Source organism: Phyllostomus hastatus, unplaced genomic scaffold, assembly GCF_019186645.2.
Source record: "Phyllostomus hastatus isolate PE091 unplaced genomic scaffold, TTU_PhHast_1.1 phas_contig_113, whole genome shotgun sequence".
In the NCBI taxonomy this organism is placed as follows: domain Eukaryota; kingdom Metazoa; phylum Chordata; class Mammalia; order Chiroptera; family Phyllostomidae; genus Phyllostomus; species Phyllostomus hastatus.
Genome location: NW_025333530.1, coordinates 14957341 through 14979897, shown reverse-complemented (window position 1 = coordinate 14979897; position 22557 = coordinate 14957341). Strand labels below are relative to the sequence as shown.

Genomic DNA, 22557 nt, shown 5'->3' with positions numbered 1-22557 from the left:
AAAGTGACAGAAATCTGAAAACCAGTGCCTTAGGGGTTTGTTTTTTTGCAAATAATGAGAGCCCAGGGCTGTTGTGACTCTAAGGTGCCACGGAGGACACAGTCTCTCTCCAACTTTCTGCTCTGCCCTCTATTTATTTCTTTATTGTTGTTCAAGTACAGTTGTCTCCAGTTTTCCCCCACCACTCCCCCCTGCCCTGTGTGTCCCCACCTCCCACCCTCTATCCTACCCCCCCTTTGGCTTTGTCCATGTGTCCTTTATACATGTTCCTTGATGACCCTTCCCTTTCGGGTCCCCCCACCCCTTATCTCCTCCCCATCTCCTCTAGTTACTGTCAGTTTGTTCTTTATTTCAATGTTTCTACATTCCCACCAATAGTGCACTAGGGTTCCCATTTCTGCTCTGCCCTCTTAAGCTTGTGGTTTTTAGCCTCAGGTTCATTGCCATGTGGTTGCAAAGTGTCCTCTGCAGTTCCAAGCACTTCACCTATGCTCAGTGCAGGCAGGACTGGGGAGGGCAAAGGGCAAAGGACAAAGTGCAAAGCCAGCTAAGTCTTTTCCCTTTTAAGAAACTTTCCCAGGAGCCCATTCCAGGGACTTCCATTTACATTTCACTTGTCAAAAGTGGTTTCCTGGCCACCTCTAATTGCAAGGGAGCCTGGGAAATCAACCTTTTTTTTCTAATGATGGCCACATTGCTACCCTGAGAATGTACACTGAGAAGGAAACTAGTACTTCTTCCTCAAAGAAATACTTTGGGGTAAGGCAATGAGAACCATACCACCACCAGCTGTCCTCCAAGGATGGTAGGTCTAGCAAGTTGCTGAACTTTTGCTGAGTGAGGACGTAATTTGGGGCCCAGAGCTGAATTACTCATACACATGTTAAGAAAATCTGGGCAGCCCTGACTAGTGTGGCTCAGTTGGTTGGGTGGCATCCCACAAAGTGAAAGGTCACTGGTTCAATTCCGGGTCAGGACATATGCCTGGGTTGTGGGTTTGGTCCTTGGTAGGGGTGCATATGAGAGGCAGCCAATGTTTCTCTCACACATTGCTGTTTCCCTCTCTTTCTCTCTCCATTTCCCTCCTCTAAAAATAAAAAAATAAAAAATCTGTCTCACTCGAGACAACCTGAGTGCTGAGACTTGGGGGAGGACATCTGAGGTCAAGGAACTGACACCCAGGGACAGCCAGGCTAAATCCTTATGGGTTGAGGCCTGATCCAGATCCAGAGCAAAATAAACAAACATTATGTTTATCAATCATCCATAGTTACTCTATAGATGTCTTCCAAGTGTGCCAGTGCTTTTTAAATTTTGGATTTGTAAGAGATTTCTCCATATTAAGGATATCAATATGTACAGAGGATCTCAATAAAGAGGGGCACCAAATAGAGAGCCCACATCCCACCCAGGCTGAAGCTTCATTCAAGGGTGGAGCCCTGAACACTTCAGGGAGAAGGGAAGGCCCAGTAGTGGGGTCAAGTCTCCTCCTCACCACTCCGCACATGCACACAGGAATCACTTTGAGATTTACAGTCAGAATTGGGGACATTGCAACACTTAAAAATTGGGATATTACAGATTAAAATATGTATTTCTACCTTACTTTGAAAAATGGAAGATCTAGCAAATAAGGAACCCATATTACTTTATGCCAACTACCTTCTGCAGTAGAGAACTTCTTCACACAGAAATAGCTTCCAATTCACCTCAGTCCTCACAGTGGGGTCTCCTGGAATCCAGCCCTATTTCAAAAGTCCCTCCAGGTGATTTACAAACATTGATAATCCCATTGATGATGGGCCTGTGCAGGAGAAAGAGTATGTAACTTGAGAGGGTCACCAGGGAGCATCTGGATTTGGCTGATACTGGCTGTGGCAGTGGAACCCTTAGCCTACCAGGGAGATGCATAGTAGTCAGGGTGGCAGAAGCCCCTGGCCCTGTGCCCTGGTTCCACAAGGAGAGGAAGTTACAGTGGTTGAGGTGAGAACAAGAGGTTGGGCAGCCTGGGTGTGAAGAGGCAACCACAGACACAACAGCAGGCTAGTGCCTGGCCCAGATGCACCTGCTAAACTCTTTCTGCAGAAATTGCTGCCATATGCAGAAATGCGGCAGCATGCAGGATCTGAGAGCAAGCGCTTAGGGGCCCCAGCGTGTATGCATGCAGTCCTCAGGACCAACTCAGTCAGGCTCATCTTTCAGGCAACTGAAGGTTTAAAAACAAGTGTGTTTGATCCACACATTGATGTGGTTTGAACAGAGGAATAGGGAGAGGGGACCTGAGGTGCCCTTTTCTAGCTCCAGGCCCTCTCAAAGGAGTACCCTTGGATGCAGGGGAAATGATGCAGGGCATAGGCTGGTAGTCAAGGCATAGGCTGCAGGAAGCAAACCCCAATATAGTTACACTCCTCTGAGTCCTCCCATAGTGGTGTCCTCCTCTCCCCTTGCCAGGACAGAGTTCTGTTCCCCTCTCTGTAGGCCCTAGACCCCGGGTCATGGTGGTGTCCTGCCAGCTTCATTTGCCCTTTGCAGTCTTGCTTGTCCCTTTGTTACAGGGTGCAGCCAAGAGGGGGGACCCCAAATAGGCATTTGAAATGGGGTCCAGAACTCAAGATGTCCAGGAGATTTTAAGGTGTCTTCACCCCTTCCCCCACAGGTGTGAGTTGGAGGAAGGGGCACACAGAGCAAAAACATGCAGGGCAGCTTTGCAGCTAATCCATGGCATGGTCATTTAGCATACCTATAGCCTTTGGCTGGTCACTTAGATATGCTAAATAGCTATGGCCATGCTCAAGTCCAGGGGGATGGAAAGGAATCTCCCCACCAAGATGGGACTCGGGGGCAGGTCCCCTGAGTTACAGTGCCTGCGTGGGAGCTGGGAGAAGATTGGCTCCATGACATGGGGTGACACCTGCCCAGACCCACGATGGTGACCAGAAAAGCTAGAGAAGACAGCAGATTGAGGGCAAGTGTGCCCAAGTGGAGGAGGAGTCGGAAATGGGGCTGCAGAAGAAGACTGGCTCGGGGGATTTAAACCCAGACATGGCAGCCATTGAGGGGGAACCACGCGGCTTTGGCAGAGTGGGGACTCTCCCTTCCTGCAGCCCTAAGGAGGGGAACCACGCGGCTTTGGCAGAGTGGAGACTCCCACATCCCAGAGGAGGAGAACCATGCGGCCTTGACAGAGTGGAGACTCCCGTGGCCCTGGGAGAGAGGACCACGTGCCTGTGCCAGAGTGGGGACCCCCACAGATTTAGAAGGGGGGAACCACCACCTGGTTTTAGCAGAGATCCCAGCGACTCAGTGGAGGGTGCCGGGAACCCAGGGAGGTCTCCCAGTCGAGATGGAGGACTAACTAAGAACCAGAGGACTGCCTGAGCCATGGATTTCTATTTCCTTTCCTGAGATACGGTACTCTGGACTGGGCAAAGGGGGAAGGAAGGAAAGACTGTGTGTTTGTGGGTGTTTTTAGGGACTTTAGGATTTTTGATAAAGACATTAGGTCACTACTTTAAGTTAGTATAGCATTAAATAAACATTTCCTTTCCTTTTCACGAATCTCTGGCATTGAGAGACATCTCTCCTAGGGCGGTGGACATAACGGACCCGGGGCCTTCTTTCAATAATAGTATATCGTCCCAGGCCCCCCCCTTGTTGTGTTCTGTAACAGTTTTTGGCGACTCCGCCGGGACGATAATTGTCCGTGGCAGACCGACGCCCTCAGGTGTGAGAGAGTGAGACTTTGGAGTTTTCCCAGTCTCGAGAATTCCCCTGCATTCCTCCTGAGGGCATGGGCCGCCTATCATGCCTGGAAAGGTGAAAAGGAAACGAAACAGGGAGGGAGCAGAGACGTGAAAGTGTTTTGGTTGAAAACTTGGTTTCTGAGTGCTTTTTTTGGAATAACGGAGCTGGAATTGTGGGCGATAGCTGGGAAAATACCCGGTCTTTACGCAGTCTGTATTCTTCTAGCTTTGAATTTTTGCTTGCTTTGTTGGAACTGTAAGAGTAGTTCTGAGCGGGTCCCTAAGTGGAGCCCATTGGGTAGGATCCTAAGGGATTGGGAGAACTACTGTGCTAAGTCAACATACAAGAATCCCTTGACTAAGCAGTTAATGGTTTATTATTGCAACACGATGTGGCCTACTTATGTTTTGGGTGATGAGCTGAGATGGCCAGTGAATGGTTCTTTGAGTTACTACATTATTGCTAGATTAAAACAGTATTGCAGGCAATATGAGCTATCGGAAGAGTTACACTATCTTAATGCATTTATAATATTGCACAACAGCTTTGTGCCAGAGACAGAGAAGCGTGTGATGGTCGAGAAGGGAAAAGTGGTCTCGGAACCCCTCCCTGATGGACGAACACAGAAAGAGAGAGAGAATGAGGAGATAAACCTCATTAATGCTCTGAACCCAGGGAATGGGGGCTCACAGGCAGGGGGGACTCCAGTGGTGCTGAGACCTCCCCAAGAGGCGGGGGCCGCCATGACTCCCCAGCCCTTGCAGGTGGGAGAGGTCTCCACCACAGATCCGCGAGTTGGCTCCTCTAGCCATCCCCACCCGCATGTGTGAGGGGACCCCTTGGCTCTGGAAACCAGAGCCGATGGGCCGTCGCCATCTTTACAGGTGGGTGTATCCTGCGTTCTGCCTCCACCTTCACAGGTGGGAGGGGCCTGCGCACTGCCTGCCTCTGGGGCACCCCAGCCACAGGGGGTGCGGGTCAGCTCTGGAGTCACGGTGCCCCAGCAGGTGGGAGACGCCTGTGCTTTGCCTCTGCCCAGCCCCCTGCGGGTCCGGGGCGTGTCTGCGGGGCACCACACTCCGCAGGTGGGAGGGGCCTCCGAGAGGGCACCACCTTCACAACTGGTGGAGGTTTGTACACCTCCAGCCTCACACGGGGTGAGAACTACCACTGCTGGGGTACCTCCCCCTGTACAGGTGGTGGGAGCCACCTCAGTACTGTCTCCTCCCATAACTGGCCCTGAAGTGGAGATTGCAGAGCCAACTGCTTCACCTCCACCTGCTGAGGAATGTGTCTCACCCCCCAGAACTCGCCAGGGCACCTCCTATAACCAGGGAGCCTCCAAAGGTGTAGCCAGCCAATACCCTTTGAGGCAATACCCAATAGGCAGAATAAATGAAGAAGGCCAGCCCTCTGGTTACTATTGGGTTCATACTCTGTTCTCCACTTCCGACTTGCTCAACTACAGGAATGCCAATCCCTCATATAGGAGTGATCCTCAGAAGATGGCAGATCTTCTCAATGGAGGAATGGAGAAATGGAGGATGCCTCTACTTTTGCCACTCACCACCCAAACTGGGCAGACATACAGGCCCTCCTGAACATTTTGCTAACAGCAGATGAAAGACGGTTGGTTCTAAGTAGGGCTGATCAGGAGGCCCAGCGTCTCCGCGATGAGGACACCGAGGGAATTCTTAACCCAGTGGAGGCAATTCCTCGGGTGGACCCTAAGTGGGACCTGAATAGCAGAGATGGCTTAACCTCTTTAAGACACTATAGAAGGTGTATATTGGAAGGACTTAGGAAAGGAGTGCCCAAGCAGAGGAGTCTGAATATGATACAGACTCTCCAGCAGAAGCCAGATGAGGATCCTTCTGAATTTTTAGAAAGGATCTATCAGGCATATAGGAAATACACTGATGTTGATCCAGAGGCACCAGAGAATGTGAGAATGGTAAACATGACTTTTATTGGGCAGAGCGCTCCGGATATCAGGAACAAACTTCAGCATGTAGACGGAGTACTGGGAATGAGCTCCTCCCAGCTAGTGGACATAGCCTTTAAAGTCTACAATGCCCGGGAAGCAGGGAAGGCAAAACAGGTTTTTGGAGTTAGCCCAAGTAAACCAAAAGAAACAGGGCCCTGGGGCAGAAAAGGGAAACTCATCGGGTGTCCACCACCAGGCCAGAGGCAAAAGGGGCCCTATGGAGAAGAAAGGTGCACTAGGCCGTAATCAATGTGCCTGTTGCAAGGAAGAGGGGCACTGGAGGAATGAGTGCCCACATCGCAAAAGGGAAAATAAGAATCCAAGTCGAATGATGGTGAAGCAAGAAATGGAGGATGACAAGGAATGAGGAGGCACAGGGGCTCCATTGGATATCTCCCAACCCATCACTATTTCCCCACAGGAGCCCCGGATACAAGTGACTGTGGGGAATAAGCCAATTGACTTTCTTATAGATACAGGAGCCACATACTCAGTGTTAAACACAAAGTTGACTGAAAAAAGTACAAATGAAGTAGCAGTTACTGGTGTTTCTGGCCAGGTACAAAAACAGACATTCCTGCAACCTCTGGAATGTCAGCTTGGGGGGCAAAAGCTTACACACTGTTTTCTGTATATGCCTGATTGTCCCATTCCATTGTTGGGCCGAGATTTGCTGTGTAAACTGCATGCACAAATAACTTTTTCCTCCAAGCGACAGCAGCTGTGTGTGGAAGTCCCGCTGGAAAATGCCCTCCAGTTGCAGGCTTCCCTGACCTGTCCTGGAGGCTCTGGAGGTGAACCTTTCCCACCTGAGATCTGTGAGCAGGTTGATCAAACTGTCTGGGCTGATGGAACTCCAGGTAAAGCAGTTAACGTGCAACCCATAAAGATAAATCTAGAAGAAGGGGTGCGGGTCCCACGAAAGAAACAGTATCCCCTCAAAAAGGAGGCTTTAGAGGGGATCCAGCCAGTGTTGCAGAAGTTTTTGAAATCAGGATTAATTCAGCTTGCCGGTCACCATACAATACTCCCATTTTGCTGGTCAAAAAGCCACACTCAGATGAGTACCGGTTTGTACAGGATCTCCGGGCCATCAATGACATTGTCCAGGACATTCACCCTACTGTGCCTAACCCTTACACCCTGTTGACTTTGGTACCTGGGGATAGTAAATGGTTTTCAGTTCTGGACTTAAAGGATGCCTTTTTTTGCATCCCGATAGATGAGCAGGCTCAGCAACTGTTTGCCTTTGAGTGGCAGAACCCAGAGACGAAAGCCACGCTCCAATACTGCTGGACTGTGCTGCCACAGGGATTTAAAAACTCCCCAACAATATTCGGGGAAGTGCTGGCAAAAGACTTAAGGGATGTTCAGTTGAAATCAGGAGTTCTTTTGCAATATGTGGATGACTTGTTAATAGCCAGCAATAACTATGAGGACTGTTTGCACAACACCATCATAGTTCTAAATCATTTGGCAAAGAAAGGATATAAAGTGTCACGCCATAAGGCCCAAAGTTGCAAACAGAAAGTGGCATATCTGGGATTTCAACTGAAACAAGGTACCAGGAGTCTGATGGCAGATAGAAAGCAAGCCATTGCTATGCTAAAAATCCCAGAAAATCGAAGGCAGCTTCCTGGGTTCTTGGGAATTACAGGGTTTTGTCGGATTTGGATTCCAAGCTTTGGACTCATAGCAAAACCACTGTATAATGCCCTAAAAGGACCGGACTCTGAACCCCTAGAATGGACAGGGGATTGTCAGGTAGCATTTGATACCTTGAAGGAGAAGCTGGCTTCAGCCCCTGCATTGGGACTGCCAGACTTACAGAAGCCTTTCAAATTGTATATTCATGAAAGGCAAGGGATAGGACTGGGGGTGCTAACCCAGACCCTGGGAAATATCCCCAGACCCATAGCCTATCTCTCAAAGAAGCTGGACCACACAACAAAAGGATGGCCACCGTGCCTCCGAGCAGTAGCGACCACCTGTGACATCTTACAGGAAGCTGAGAAGTTTACCTTGGGACAACCTACTACAGTGTTGGTGCCACATCAGGTTCTGACTCTGCTAGAACAGAGAGGAGGATATTGGCTGACAGCAGGGCGTATGGAGAAATACCAGGCCATTTTACTGGACAATCCAAATGTTACTTTGCAGACCACTACAACCCTGAACCCAGCCACCCTACTTCCAGATATGGAAAGGGACTCCGCCCTTGAGCATGAATGCTTGGAAATAATTGACCAAGTTTATTCTAGCAGGCCAGATCTGATGGACCAGCCGCTGGCATCACCAGACTGGGAGCTGTATACAGACGGGAGCAGCTTCATGGACAATGACCAGCGATGAGCGGGGTATGCAGTGGCCACGGCAGACAAGGTAATAGAAGCCCAGGCCCTTACGCCAGGAACTTCAGCGCAAAAGGCTGAACTAATAGCCCTCACAAGAGCCTTACTGCTGTCCCAAGGAAAGAAAGTTAATATATACACAGATTCCAAGTATGCCTTCATGGTAGTCCATGCCCATGGAGCAATATGGAAAGAAAGAGGACTTTTAACCTCAGGGAACAAGGATGTTAAACACTCAGAGGTGATTTTACAGTTGCTGGAGGCAGTGAACATACCGGACCAGGTTGCTATAATGCACTGCCCAGGACACCAGAGAGATGGTTCCCAAACCAGTCAGGGAAACCACATTGCTGACAAAGCAGCAAGACAAGCAGCCAAGGAGTTGCCACGCCTAGCAGCCCTGGTTCCCCATCTGGACTTGTCAGAGTTTAAGCCTCATTACACAGAACAGGATGAAGAGCGGGCCCGTGAATGGGGATTCACTAATACTGATCCCAATTCTATGTGGAAGGTCAATTCCCATGGTATGATTTTACTCCCTGAGGCTCTAGTATATCCCGTCCTCAAGCACCTACATGAAGGGACCCACTATGGAAGGGATGCTCTAATGGATTTCATTAGGCCATATCTGAAGGGCCCTTATTTGCAAAGGACTGTCCATAGGATTAGCCAACCCTGTCAGATATGTGCCAAAAACAATCCTAAGACAGAGCGTGTTCCCACAGAAAAAGGAATACAATACAAAGGAATGTGCCCCTTCAAGGACTGGCAAGTGGACTTCACACAAATGCCTAAAACGAAGGGAAATTTCAGATTCTTGTTGGTCTTCGTGGATACTTTTTCTGGGTGGGTAGAAGGGTACTCCACCAGGACTGAAAAGGCAACTGAGGTGGCAAAACTGTTGCTTAAAGAAATAATTCCCAGGTTTGGACTTCCCCAGAGCATTCAAAGTGACAATGGACCATCGTTCACTTCAGAAATCTCTCAGAAGGTCAGACAGGCATTGCAGATACAATGGAAGTTGCATGCATCTTGGAGGCCTCAGTCCATAGGAAAGACTGAGAAAATAAATCACACCATAAAGAAGACTTTGGCAAAAATATGCCAAGAAACACATTTAAAATGGGACCAGGCACTCCCCATTGCTTTGCTCCGAATCAGAGTGGCACCTAGAAGTGGGCTTAAACTGAACCCGTTTGAAATAGTTTATGGGAAACCTCTCTGAGTTTCTGCTTTAGGTACACCCCCTCTGGATTTAGAGCATGAGGCATGAATTAAGCAATATGTACAGCATTTGGGGCAGACACTAACCATTTTGCACAAGTTTGCTCATTGCAGGTCTGTCTACCACTCTGATGAGCCCTTGCACCCATTCCAGCCAGGGGACCAGGTCCTACTAAAGACCTGGAAGAGCCAAGGCCCTGAACAGCAGTTGTCTGAACAATGGACTGGTCCCTACGATGTCCTGTTGACACTCATTCCTCCCTGAAGCTGATGGGAATTAAGCCCTGGATTCACCACACACGGGTAAAACATGCACCACCGAAGGGAGACGAAGACCCTACTGCTGCAGCTAAGGCAGAAAGGGAAAGTTGGACCTGCACTCCGGAGGAAGGTTTGAAATTCCTCTTCTGGAAAGAGACAACAAATCCCGGTACAGGGTGACAGTGTTTGTCATGTCATAAAAGTGTGTGTAAAGCTAGAGACTTTTAGCTGCCATGTACTGAGTTTAAGTATAGTCCTTCCCAGTGTGGGAAAGAAACCAGGATTAAAAGAGAATGATAGTTAAACCTGAGTAAGTAAAATTATGTATAAAGGTTGTGAAAGTTTTAAACCTGGAGTAGAGGAAACCTGAACTACTTGTTTTATGGTTTCATGGGAAAAGAGCAAATTTCTCACATTGGTTGCTTCTGATCAGAAACCTTCTATACTTTAAGACTTAGGAAAGGTCACCTATAACCGGTTGGGGAGTATGCCTTTGCCAGTCAGGACCCAGGAAGGGTCATTTGGAGCTGACGAGTGCTTCAGCCAGAGCAAAGGGGGCAAGTCTCTGCCATGAGACCGGACCTGAAGGAGCATGTCTCTGCAAGGCACCAATGGATGCATTGGTGCAAGAGAATGCTTCTACCTGTGTATTATTCCGGAACTCTATGTTTGGATTTTGCTCTGTATCTGCTCTGCAAAGGAAATTGAGGATCCCAGGGAACGTTGAAACTGTACACTCTGCAGGAAAGTGCACAAGAGAAAGTGTAAAATGTGTAAATGAAGAAGGCATATGAAAGAAAGATGAGAGGGTTTGTGAATGTTGCAGAAGGTCTGTGGAAGTGAAGGTTTTGAGAAGCCTGGTGGATATCAGGAGGGAAAGGATTTTCCTTCACACTTTGTATTTTTCTCCCTACCTGATCCCTCCAAAATTTGGCATTCTGAAGGAGTGAGTGATAATATAAGGTTTCTTTGCATAAAACCAGTAAGACCGGTCCTTAATAGTGGTTTTGTTAACTGAGACTTTGACTGGAATGTCACGCCTGAAGGAGGCATGTACGGGTTCTGGTCGTCACCAGAAAGCCCTGAGGACCTGGGATTGACTTGTGAAGCTGGCGTAAGCCCACGAAAAGCCTGGTACTTTGTTTGGTTGTGTGGTTCATGGCAGTCTTTCCAGGGAAGGAAGGAAGGTTGCTTTCCTGAAAAATGGCCAAAAGGAACCTGTAAGCACAACGGAAGCCTCAAGGATTTGAGTGAAACAACTAGTACAGGCGAAGCCAGATGACAGATGTGTGGGTCTGCTTCTGTGCCCCGAGGTGGGGGCGCGGACTGAGAAGTCAATCTAAAGGCTCCCTGTGTGAGTTCCAGCAAGGTAGACTCAAGGATCATAAGTGATCCAGGCTGCTCTTGGTGTGTTTATGCAAACAAACAGTCAAAATTAAAAGCGGGACTCAAAGTAGTCCTTTAATAACAGTGAGGGTGATCTTAAGGAGAAAAATTGTGGTTCAAGGAAAATCACAATGCTTAGTATTGGACATCAGAATGGTGCAGCTAACTGTCTTAAAAGTTTGTTTTCATTTGAAAGTTGAAACTGAGTTTGTAATATCACCAAAGATGTACAATTTACAGGTACGGAGGACCTGTGAAATTGCTATTGCTAAATGTTATTGCAGGAAGAACCTTGCAATTGAATGTCTTCCCAAAAGACAGTCTCACAGGCACAGAGACTGGTTTGGGGATTGTTGTGTGAATTAACCTGTGTGTTCTTCTGTTTTCATAGGGCATATGCCTATGACTTCATTACCTGAGTAATTGGTTGAATGAATGAGTGAATATAAACCTCGCTTTAAGGAGCCCATTTTCATCATCACCCCCTGAGACTCAAAGGTTTGGCTGAACTGAGTGGTTGGGTTGGTGAATGGTTTGGGCGGTCTGTGGGCTTCACTTTAGAACTAATTTTGCCTTTTCTGTCTTGATGGCTTGGACAGAAAGGGCCCAGGTATCTGAAAGGAGGGAAATCCTAACATATTCCCCTCAGCCCGAGTGAAGTATAGCGGGCCACAAGAGTTTCGGATAGGTGTAGCGTGCCTTGTACACCTTCCTCCAGATAAGCCATTCCTTACTTAAGTCCCTGCCTTTCTCATTTAGTGGTTATGATTTAATTGTGCCTTCCAGCTCTTTCCAAATCTGTCACCTCCAGAATATGACCAGGATGCCAACGGTCCAGTAATGCCAGCCTTTGGACACCGAGCCTGCGACTTCCTGGTGACAGCCAACTGACCAAGATTCTGTAAGGTCCCTCCCCTTATAGGAAGGACTCCCTCCGTGCTGCACCCCCCCTTTCAGGGCACCCCTGACCCATGGGTGGGTAAAACAACGTCCATTCCCAGCCGGAAGCAGTTACAAGAAGATGAGATCTTCATCCATTGTCCTTTAAAAGAATTTAAAGTGGGTGTATATCTGAAAGGAGGGATTGTTACAGGGTGCAGCCAAGAAGGGGGACCCCAAATAGGCATTTGAAATGGGGTCCAGAACTCAAGATGTCCAGGAGATTTTAAGGTGTCTTCACCCCTTCCCCCACAGGTGTGAGTTGGAGGAAGGGGCACACAGAGCAAAAACATGCAGGGCAGCTTTGCAGCTAATCCATGGCATGGTCATTTAGCATACCTATAGCCTTTGGCTGGTCACTTAGATATGCTAAATAGCTATGGCCATGCTCAAGTCCAGGGGGATGGAAAGGGATCTCCCCCCCAAGATGGGACTGGGGGGCAGGTCCCCTGAGTTACAGTGCCTGCGTGGGAGCTGGGAGAAGATTGGCTCCATGACATGGGGTGACACCTGCCCAGACCCATGATGGTGACCAGAAAAGCTGGAGGAGACAGCAGATTGAGGGCAAGTGTGCCCAAGTGGAGGAGGAGTCGGAAATGGGGCTGCAGAAGAAGATTGGTGCTGGGGATTTAAACCCAGACATGGCAGCCATTGAGGGGGAACCATGCGGCTTTGGACAGAGTGGGGACTCTCCCTTCCCGTAGCCCTGAGGAGGGGAACCACGCGGCTTTGGCAGAGTGGAGACTCCCACATCCCAGAGGAGGAGAACCATGCGGCCTTGACAGAGTGGAGACTCCCGTGGCCCTGGGAGAGAGGACCACGTGCCTGTGCCAGAGTGGGGACCCCCACAGATTTAGAAGGGGGAACCACCACCTGGTTTTAGCAGAGATCCCAGCGACTCAGTGGAGGGTGCCGGGAACCCAGGGAGGTCTCCCAGTCGAGATGGAGGACTAACTAAGAACCAGAGGACTGCCTGAGCCATGGATTTCTATTTCCTTTCCTGAGATACGGTACTCTGGACTGGGCAAAGGGGGAAAGGAAGGAAAGACTGTGTGTTTGTGGGTGTTTTTAGGGACTTTAGGATTTTTGATAAAGACATTAGGTCACTACTTTAAGTTAGTATAGCATTAAATAAACATTTCCTTTCCTTTTCACGAATCTCTGGCATTGAGAGACATCTCTCCTAGGGCGGTGGACATAACGGACCCGGGGCCTTCTTTCAATAATAGTATATCGTCCCAGGCCCCCCCCCCCCTTGTTGTGTTCTGTAACACCTTGACCTCTGAGAGAGTGGGGATGCAACCCAGGGCACTGTGCCCAACTCATCACTACCTCTCCCACTTTGGGCAGTCACTGCTGCAGACTTTAGAGAGTCTTTATAAGGTATAGCCACATGACATAGAGTTGAGAGAGGGTAGTACCAGCCACACCACCCTCAGAACACAGATCAGGATGCATTTCCTAAGAACACAAGTCTCCAGCACAGTCTCACCATCTAAGAGGGCCTGGTGACAAGTGAACAAGAGTGAATAGACAAGATATTGAGAGGCTTTCCCCACAGTTCCTCACCTGGGTCCCCCATAAGGGACGTAATAGTGATTCAGGATGTAGCTCTTTCCCCCCAGGTTCACAGAGATGTTCCTGTTCTTAGTCCAGAAGTCCAATTCCAAGGCAAGGGTCCCAATGTTGTCCCTGGGGGGGGAGCAGCCGGGCACCACCTCAGCCTAGGCACACCTCTCTATTCCCACCCTGGGAGGTCTTAGGTATGGGGAGCCTGCAGCACAGCACGAGGAGAGGGTGCCCACCGTAGGAAGGCAGTATCATTGGTGTAAGTCACATAGCGGTCCATCATGAGGGTCAGGAGTGGGGGCTGGCTGCGCTGCAGGTAGTACACTCGGGCCCCGTTGGGCACATGTCCATAGCTGCCGAGAAGGAGACTTGCTGACACGCCCCTGCCCAACCATCATAGCCAAGGCAAACCCAGTTCCAAGCCCATGGCACCTGCCTCTCCTGCACCCGGCCTGGAGGTGCCAGGTGCCCACTTACATTTGCACCAGGTCCAGGAAATTCTGCAGCATGCCCTTCACTGTCTCAGGCATCTCAGAGAGGAGCAGACCCTCCATCACCCAGTAGGAGTCCCTGGCAAAAGGGACAGCTCAGGTATCCCAACCATGCACCCCACTCCCCACCCTCTGCCCTGCATACCCAGGCCCCATCAGTGTGGCCCACCCCCACTCAGGTGACTCCACTTGCTGGTTCTGGGCTCCCCACCACTCTCACCCCTGCAGCTGCTGGCTGCTCACCAGTAGTAGAACTCCAGAAAGCGCCCGCCAGGCACAATGAAGGGGTGCTGAGAGTAGATCAAAGAGAACCGCTCTGGGTGGTGGAGGACCTCTGGCTTCACCTGAAGTCAGGAGACAAGGCACAGGGAGCCTACACCCCCCACCCCCCTTTCCCAGAGCCTGGAGGCCAGAGGAGTCTGGCCCAGTGGAGGCACTGGCAGCTGTGGGCTTTGGAGCCAGGAAGCTTGGACTTGGGATTGGGTTTGGGCTTGGGCTTGGGCTCTGCTGCTGCTCAGCCCTGTGGGCTCAGTCAAGGACTGGCTCTGGGAACCTGGACTGCTCACCCCCACGGGCAGGCCTCTGAGTCCCTGCTGTGCTCTGATGGGGACCCCAGGCTGCGACACTGTGGATGGGGGAGAGACATTCACACAGACTACGAGTCTTGTGAAGGAAAAGGGCTAGCGGCTTCGCTCTCAAGGGGAGCAAAAAGCTGTGGCCTCTGCCATGACAGGCCTTTATTTCCATCTCTGGGCACATTACATGATGGTCCTCATTATTATCCCCAGTTGGCTTTGGGTGGTTACATTTTACAGAAAACTAAGGAGCCAATGCCGCTAATCACATCACAGAGGAGGAATATTTGCAAATGAAAAGGCAAAAGTGGTTGAACCAGTTACACTCATCCTTGGAAGGTTTAGCATAGATTCTAGGAAGTTACTTTGCAGTAAATGTTTGCTACAAATCAGGGTGAGGGAGTTTTTTTAGCAAAAGCAAGACTCAAAGTGGCCTAGGCACATTGCAGGCCTGATTCCCCACTGGAGAACCTATCCGTGGGCATGGGTCCTGTGCATCTCCGAGTGGGAGCTGGGCCCACACCACGGAGAACGTTCTCCTACAGTGCTCCATGGTGTGCAGGAGCCCCGACAGCTCAGCCTGGCACCAGCAAGTACTCACCAAGCAGTGGCCACTACTAGGACCCAGGTTGGGGACCATTTCCACCACCTCCTCAAGTCTCTGCTACCACCACCAAGCCAGGCCCAGAGACTCGGGACCCCCCCCACTCTCTGGCCCAGGTCCCTTTCCCCAGTGAGGTGGATGTGGGTGAACATGGCTGAGGGAGAGAGCAAGGTAGGACCGGAGTGGAGCTTGCTGTGTGTCTGTGTCAGGTATTTCTCTGTTCCTTCCCTGCTAGTTCTGCATGAGTGAGTATGGCTTTAGCAGGAGAGAGGTTTTCAGGGGAACAGTGGAATGAGGCTCAGGTTTCCTTGGGGGCTGGCTGAGGCAGCAGCCCACACTAGCGAAGGAGCCCAGAGTTTCATCCTGCCTGTGGGTGTCAGGGCTCTGACGCCTGGGTGTGAGGACCAGTGCTGTGCAGCCTTGGGCAAATCACTGCTCTCTCTCTGAGCCTCAGATAAAACAGACAAAGTGCCAACAGAGGACTGTGCCGACCACAGGGCTGGGCCACAATCAGCAGTGGCAATGATCATTTCTGAGCAGAGGTGTGGCCTCAGGAGCTCAAGGAAGAGAGAGTTCAGCAGGACAGTGAACAGGAGTACAAATGGGGTCTATTCTTATCTTCACTCCCCTCCTTTTCTTACTGGGAAGGCCTTCTAGAGCCTATGAAAAGACCCCCTATTCCACACATCCAAAATCTCATGATTCCTCTCCCAAAACAGCTGCACATTTGTGTCCTCAGAGCTAGGGAATCCATACAGCCAGTGTTCTACCAAGGATGAATCTGGGGACAGGACAGTGCAGGTCCTGGGAGCTGCAAAGGACCACTTGCTCAGGGAATTCCAGGTCTTAGTGTTACAGGTGCAGCCAAGAGGGGGGACCCCAAATGGGCATTTGAAATGGGGTCCAGATCTCAAGGTGTCCAGATTTTAGGATGTCCTCACCACCACCCCCCAGGTGTGGGTTGGGGGAAGGGACAAATGGAACAGGGCCATTGAGAGCTGTTTCCCATAGCAACAGCTTTGCAGCTAACCTCTGGTGTGGTCATTTAACCTTTGACTGGTTGCATAAGTATGTTAAATAGCTGTGGCCATGCCCTGAGCCAGGGGAATGGAAATAACTTCCCCACCAAGACGTAACTGGGGGGCAGGTCCCCGGAGTTACAGCACCTGCATGAGAGCTTAGAGATGATTAACTCCTTGACGTGGGGCTGCACCTGCCCAGACCCATGATGGCAGCCCAGTAAAGCTGGAAGGATATGAGTTCTGGCCTGTGAGGCCAAGTGTGGGAGGAGTCGGAAATGCGTCTGCAGAGGAAGATTGGCGCGGGGATTTAAACCCAGACACAGCAGCCATTGAGGGGGAGAACCACGCGGCCTTGACAGAGTGGAGACTCCCGCAGCCCTGAGAGGGAAAACCATGCAGCTGTGGAAGTACAGAGACAATCACAGCCATTGGAGAGAGAGAACCACACAGCTTTAGCAGAGTGGAGACTCCCACAGCCCTGAGAGAGAGAACCACGTGGCTCTGGCAGAGTGGAGACTCCCGCAGCCCTGTGAGAGAGAATCACAATACAGCTTTAGCAGAGAACCACCACTCAGCTTTGGCAGAGTGGCGACCCTTTTCCTTGCAGTCGCTGAGGAGAGAAGCACGTGGTTTTGGCTGAGTGGGAACTCCAGTGGCCCTGAGAGAGAGGACCACGTGGCTGGAGCAGAGATCCCAGCGACACAGCTGAACCGAGGGAACCGAGGCAGAACCGAGTAAAACCGAGTAAAACCGAGTAGAACTGAGTGAACACGGTAGAACCGAGGGAGGTCTACCAGCCAAGATGGATTACTGGGAAGAACCAGGGGCTGCCAGAGCCGTGGACTTCTATTTCCTTTCCTGAGATATGGTACCCCAGACTGGGCAAAGGGGGGAAAGGAAGGACTGTGTGTTTGAGGGTATTTTAAGGGACTTTGGGATTTTGATGAAGTCATTAGGTCACTACTTTAAGTCTGTACAGCATTAAATAAATGTTTCCTTTCCTTTTCATGAATCTCTGGCATTGAAAGACATCTTTCCTATAGACGGTGGACATAACAGACCTGGGGGCTTTTCTTTCTCAGTAATAGCATATCATCCCAAGGCACCACCCTTGTTGTTGTTCTGTAACACTAGAAGCCCAAAATGTGGTGGGCTATAAGTAGGCATGTTTCCTTAGACCTTGGGGACAACAATAGGATGCCAAAGTATTAGACCTCTGGAAGTTCATGGGGCCCAAGGATAGGAGCCCTGGTTACTCCATCTAAACCAAATGTCACCGCAGGGAATGACTCTCAAGCCACGATGTACAGAAACTTGCGGGAACAGCGCTTGGCTGCCCTGAAGGCCATCCTTTGGGACGAAGAGAAAGGTGTCTGGTTTGACTATGACCTTGAAAACAGAAAGAAGAACCGAGAGTTTTACCCATCCAACCTTGCTCCTCTCTGGGCGGGCTGCTTCTCTGACCCAGACGTCGTGGACAAGGCTCTGAAATACCTGGAGGTGAGGGGGGCAGCACCACTTGCTCTCCCCTGACTCTGAGCAGTGACCTCTGGCAAGTGTCAGCCACCCCCCTCCTGTGCCTTAGCCTGACGGTCCCACTGCAGCCACCAGGGGGGCAGGTGTGAGACAAGAAGAGAAGGCCCAGGAAAGTGACATCTGGCTTTAGGAAAGCCCAGCCTCCTGGCTCCCGGCCCAGCCCCCACCCACAGTTGTAGTGATGTCTGGAACGTTGCAGGACAGCCAGATACTGACCTATCGATACGGAATCCCAACATCTCTCCGGAAAACGGGCCAGCAGTGGGACTTCCCCAGTGCCTGGGCCCCCCTCCAGGACCTGGTCATCAGAGGTAGGAGGCAGGGATGGGACATACCCCAGGACCTTACCGCCTGGGTGTAGAGGGTCAGCCTTCCAGGTACTGGGGAGTTGTGAACAAAGGATGCGGGGGGCGGGGGGGGCGGTCTTTCTCTGACTCCTCCGGCTCTCTCAGCCTCCCGCTCAGCAAACATTTATGCCCACCTCCACTTGTCAGGAGAATCAGCCCTCCACTCCCTCCAAAACCAGGCCCTGGATTAGAGCAGGTTCACCTGTGGTTCCAGAAAGGAGGTTGCAGGGCCCGGGCCTCCTTTCCTCCTTGAGAGAGAGGCTCAGGCCTCTGAGCCCCTTGGGGCAGGGGGCTCTGGAGGTTCAGGGTCCTGCCTCGGGGCGGGGGTTCAGGTCTGGCCAAGTCGCCTTCACCCTGGACTCAGGAAGTAGCTTTCCAGCTGGCGCAGAATTGGATCCGAACCAACTTTGATGTCTACTCCCAAAAGGCAGCCATGTATGAGAAGGTGAGCGGGCCCTGAGCCCATTCCCAGCAGTACTCCTACCTGTGGTGAGGTGGGGAATTCTCAGGCTTTGCAAAGCCCAGATCCCGGGACAGTGGTGGCACCCAGTGGCTATTCCTGGGCACTGCATGGGTAAGCGCCAGACTACAGCCCCTTCTCCCAAAAAGGCTCCCATTTCCTGCTCCTCCTAGAGGGCTGGATGGGGGGAGGGGGTGGGCTAGGGATAGTACTGACCTTAGAACTTGTCCTCTTGTCCCCAGTATGACATCGGCAATGGTGGACAACCCGGTGGCGGAGGGGAGTATGAAGTTCAGGTGAGTGGGCCAACATCCTACAGGGATTTGGGGGGCCCTGCTGTCCCCACAAGCTGACCATAACTTTTCCCTCTAAGCCTCCATTTCCTCCCATGTGTGTCCACAGGGAGGAGTCTGACTGGTACTCCTTGGTACCCCTGGGACTAGCTAGGCAGGGCCAGAGCCTCTGGGTAGAGATCCCACACACGTACCTAACAGCACTTGGGGCCTTCCCCAAGGGTCTTTCCCCACTGGCCATGCCTCTCTCCAGGAGGGGTTTGGCTGGACCAATGGAGTGGTCCTGATGCTCCTGGATCTCTATGGTGACCGGCTGAGTTCAGGGACCCAGACAGCTTTCCTGGAGCCCCACTGCCTCACAGTTGCCCTTCTGCTTAGCCTGCTGCCACAGTGATGGGCCTCACTGCCCCCTCTGCCTTCAGGTGCTCCTCTAGCTCCAGCTCCTGCCTCATTAAACCTGTGCATGAGTCCCTACCTTCTCCTGCCTCTTCATTCTCCATCCCTGGAGACCCCATGCCCTCCTATACGTCCCGCCCGTCCTTGGTCATAGTGGATGGGGACAGGGTAGGAACCTGGAGGTCATGGGTTAGGCCCTGGGTCCCTCCTGGAACATTTTAATAAAGTGGAAATTCTACTCTGTTGGGAGGACCTGACCCTTCTACCCCAGGTACCCCAGCCCAGTGCCCCACACAACTTGGCCTCCCAGCAACATACTTCAAATGCTTTATTGTTCTGTTGAGATGCTTACAAATATTGCAAATCACCCAGCCTGGACCCAGCAACCATGGCCCAGTGCTGGAGAAGGGAGCAGAGAGGTGAGTTCAGAACAAATCTCACAAACTATGCTTTTGAACCATTCATTTTAAGGAGTTCAAACTTGAATGTATTAGTCTGGATCATTGTATGTCCTTAGGCACTTTTGAAAGCAATAGAACAATAGCTGACATGTATGTTATCAGCTAAGTACTCAGGAGGAGAAGGGAAGAAAGCTTTGGTAAGACCACAGTCATTCTATGGTGACTGTGGGCATAACTAAAGATGTGCTCCACTCTGAAGCAACATCCGGCTTAACACTGAGGTTGGAAATAGAATTCACTGAAATAATCTAGCCAGTAACTCCTCAAATAAACAAACAAGCAGCAATTTTTAAAAACACTGGTAGGAGGAGGGGAGGGCAGAGGGGAGCCAGTACCCAAAATGTCCATATTATCTAAAATGTCCATTTCTTGCCAAAAATTACAAGATGTATAAAGACACAGGAATGTATGCACACACACTTTAAAAATAAGTAGAAAAGAGAAACTGCCTAAGAGAGACCAAATGTTAGATCTAAACAAAAACACTTCAAAGTGGTCATTAAAAAATGTGTCCAAAAAAACTAAAGTGAACTGATAAAAGAAGTAAAGTATAATGATAATGTTGCATCAAATAAAAAAAATAAAGAAAGAAATAGAAATTATTTTTTTTAAAAAAAAGAATCAAATGAGTGTTTCTAGTTTCTAGCCCAGCTTGGAAGTGATCAGAGTGATCTCTGAACAACAATTTAAAAACTGAACAAATCAAAAATTAACAACTCTTTCAGAGAGTTCAGATTTTTCAGAGAATTGAGATCACAGGGAAAACTGCCACCCCCCAAAACTGGAGAGACAGGAGAATACAGAGAATTGCAACTTACCAGAGAAAAAACTCACAAGCCAAAACCCATGCAGAAACCAGTACTAAGTTTGTTTTGACCAGTATATCATGCCCAGCTTTTAACAAAAAAATATAAGGCATATTAAAAGGCAAAGAAGAAAACAGTTTGAAGTGATAGGAAAAGTATCGGAGCAAGCTCAGATCTAGCAGGGATCTTGGAACTATTAGACTGAGAATTTAATTTAATTTAATTTTTTTTTATGGAACACTTCACAAATTTTCATGTCATCCTTGCACAGAGGCCATGCTAATCTTCTCTGTATCGTTCTAATTTTCGTATGTGTGCTGCTGAAGCAAGTATTAGATTGAGAATTTTATTTTATTTTTTAATATATTTTATTGATTATGCTATTACAGTTGTCTCATTTCCCCCTTCACTTCCCTCCAGCCTGTACCCCCACTGTACCCACCCACATTCCCCCCCTTTAGTTCATGTCCATGTTTCATACTTATGAGTTCTTTAGCTTCTACATTTCCCATACTATTCTTACCCTCCACTTATCTATTTTCAACCTACATTCTATGCTACTTATTCTCTATCCCTTTTCCCCCTCTCTCCTCCTCCCACCCCCCTGTTGCTAACCCTCCATGTGATCTCCCTTTCTGTGCTTCTGCTCCTGTTCTAGTTGTTTGCTTAGTTTCTTTTGGTTTTGCTTTAGGTGTGGTTGTTAATAATTGTGAGTTTGCTGTCCTTTTAATATACATGTTTTTTCTTTATCTCCTTTTCTTAAATAAGTCCCTTTAGCATTTCATAAAATAAGGGCTTGGTGATGATGAACTCCTTTAACTTGACCTTATCTGAAAAGTACTTTATCTGCCCTTCCATTCTGAATGAAAGCTTTGCTGGATACAGCAATCTGGGATATAGGTTCTTGTCTTTCATGACTTGGAATACTTCTTTCCAGCCCCTTCTTGCCTGTAAGGTCTTTTTTGAGAAATCAGCTGACAGTCTGATGGGAACTCCTTTGTAGGTTACTGTCCCCTTATCTCTTGCTGCTTCTAGGATTCTCTCCTTCATTTTTACCTTGACTAATGTAATTATGATGTGCCTTGCTGTGTTTCTTCTTGGGTCCAACTTCTTTGGGGGCTCTCTGAGCTTCCTGGATTTCTTGGAAGACTATTTCCTTTGCCAGATTGGGGAAGTTCTCCTTTATTATTTGTTCAAATATGTGCTCAATCTGTTGCTTTTCCCCTTCCCCTTCTGGTACCCCCTATAATTCGGATGTTGGAATGTTTAAAGATGTCCTGGATGCTCTTAAGCTTCTCCTCATTTTTTTGAATTCTTATTTCATCATGCTTTCCTGCTTGGTTGATTCTATCTTCCTTCTGGTCCACTGTATTGTTTTGAGACCCAGTTTCCTTCCCTTCACTATTGGCTCTCCTCCGTGTATCTTCCTGCATCTCTTTTATCGTATCCTGCATCTTTTCATCTAATTTGCACCCAAAATCAACCAATTCCGTGAGCTTTCTGATCACCAGTGTTTTGAACTGTGCATCTGATAGATTGGCTATTTTTTGGTCACTCAAAAGGATGAGTCCTGGGGTACTGATCTGTTCTTCTGTTGGAAACATGTCTCTCCCTGTCTCTCCTTTTCTTCCCATTTTTTTCTGGTCTGGTCGCTCTTGTTACGGTGAGGGGCGGAGCCTTAGGTGTTCACCGGGGTTGGGCACCCCAGTCGCTAGATTGTGGCGTTATATGTGGGGGCGGGGGCAGGAGCAGGAACGGGAGGAAACAATGGCGGTAGTTCCATTCTCCTGGGATCTCAGACCCTTCTCTGGGATCCTGGGCTGCGAGCTCTGCCCTGGTCCACAATCACCGCCTCACTGGGTCTGCCAGCCACAGCTTGCGTACTCAGGGACCACAGCTGTGTTCTTGAGCACCGGATGGCTTTCGCGCCAATTTTGCGCCAATTTTTCCCCGACCTCCGCGCGCCGCTGACCCACACCCACCTGGCTCGTCCTCTCCTGCCAGTCTGGATGTACAGGTCTACTTCAACTTCTTGGCTGTCTGACTTCCATTCAGATAAATCCTCTATCAGTTCTGGGTGTTGTTCTAGCTGTAAATTGTTGTTG

The 22557-nt window shown here is 49.7% G+C and overlaps 2 protein-coding genes, 1 long non-coding RNA gene and 1 other non-coding gene across 4 annotated transcripts; 2 read left to right on the top strand and 2 right to left on the bottom strand.

Moving 5' to 3' along the window:
* Positions 1-347: 347 nt before the first annotated feature.
* On the bottom strand, positions 348-15167 carry LOC123817719 (trehalase-like). Its single transcript, XM_045837556.1, has 6 exons — positions 15129-15167; positions 14196-14296; positions 13939-14031; positions 13698-13814; positions 13462-13584; positions 348-1804 (listed from the first exon to the last, which is right to left on the bottom strand). The coding sequence occupies exons 1-6, from the start codon at positions 15165-15167 to the stop codon at positions 1711-1713; spliced, it is 567 nt and encodes a 188-aa protein (XP_045693512.1). The 3' UTR covers positions 348-1710.
* A 2273-nt stretch (positions 15168-17440) lies between these two features.
* On the top strand, positions 17441-18050 carry LOC123817712 (trehalase-like). The gene is made up of 2 exons (XM_045837544.1): positions 17441-17653; positions 17889-18050. The coding sequence occupies exons 1-2, from the start codon at positions 17456-17458 to the stop codon at positions 18048-18050; spliced, it is 360 nt and encodes a 119-aa protein (XP_045693500.1). The 5' UTR covers positions 17441-17455.
* Positions 18051-18372: 322 nt separating this feature from the next.
* On the top strand, positions 18373-19263 carry LOC123819960. Its single transcript, XR_006785871.1, has 3 exons — positions 18373-18481; positions 18739-18792; positions 19043-19263. It is a non-coding gene; the product is annotated as an uncharacterized LOC123819960 (long non-coding RNA).
* A 1415-nt stretch (positions 19264-20678) lies between these two features.
* LOC123820089 lies at positions 20679-20781 on the bottom strand. Its single transcript, XR_006785887.1, has one exon. It is a non-coding gene; the product is annotated as a U6 spliceosomal RNA (small nuclear RNA).
* Between the last annotated feature and the right edge of the window lie 1776 nt (positions 20782-22557).

What these genes read in the sequence shown, in the direction of transcription:
- LOC123817719 (XM_045837556.1), bottom strand. Translation starts at nt 15,167, where the DNA reads ATGGTCCCCAACCTGGGTCCTAGTAGTGGCCACTGCTTG. An exon ending in TTTCTGGAGTTCTACTACTG is followed by an intron (nt 14,032 to 14,195) that starts GTGAGCAGCCAG and finishes CCCTTTTGCCAG; the next exon opens with GGACTCCTACTGGGTGATGG. An exon ending in GTCCCTTATGGGGGACCCAG is followed by an intron (nt 1,805 to 13,461) that starts GTGAGGAACTGT and finishes TCTCCTGCACAG; the next exon opens with GCCCATCATCAATGGGATTA.
- LOC123817712 (XM_045837544.1), top strand. Translation starts at nt 17,456, where the DNA reads ATGTACAGAAACTTGCGGGAACAGCGCTTGGCTGCCCTGAAGGCCATC. An exon ending in AGGCTCTGAAATACCTGGAG is followed by an intron (nt 17,654 to 17,888) that starts GTGAGGGGGGCA and finishes GGAACGTTGCAG; the next exon opens with GACAGCCAGATACTGACCTA.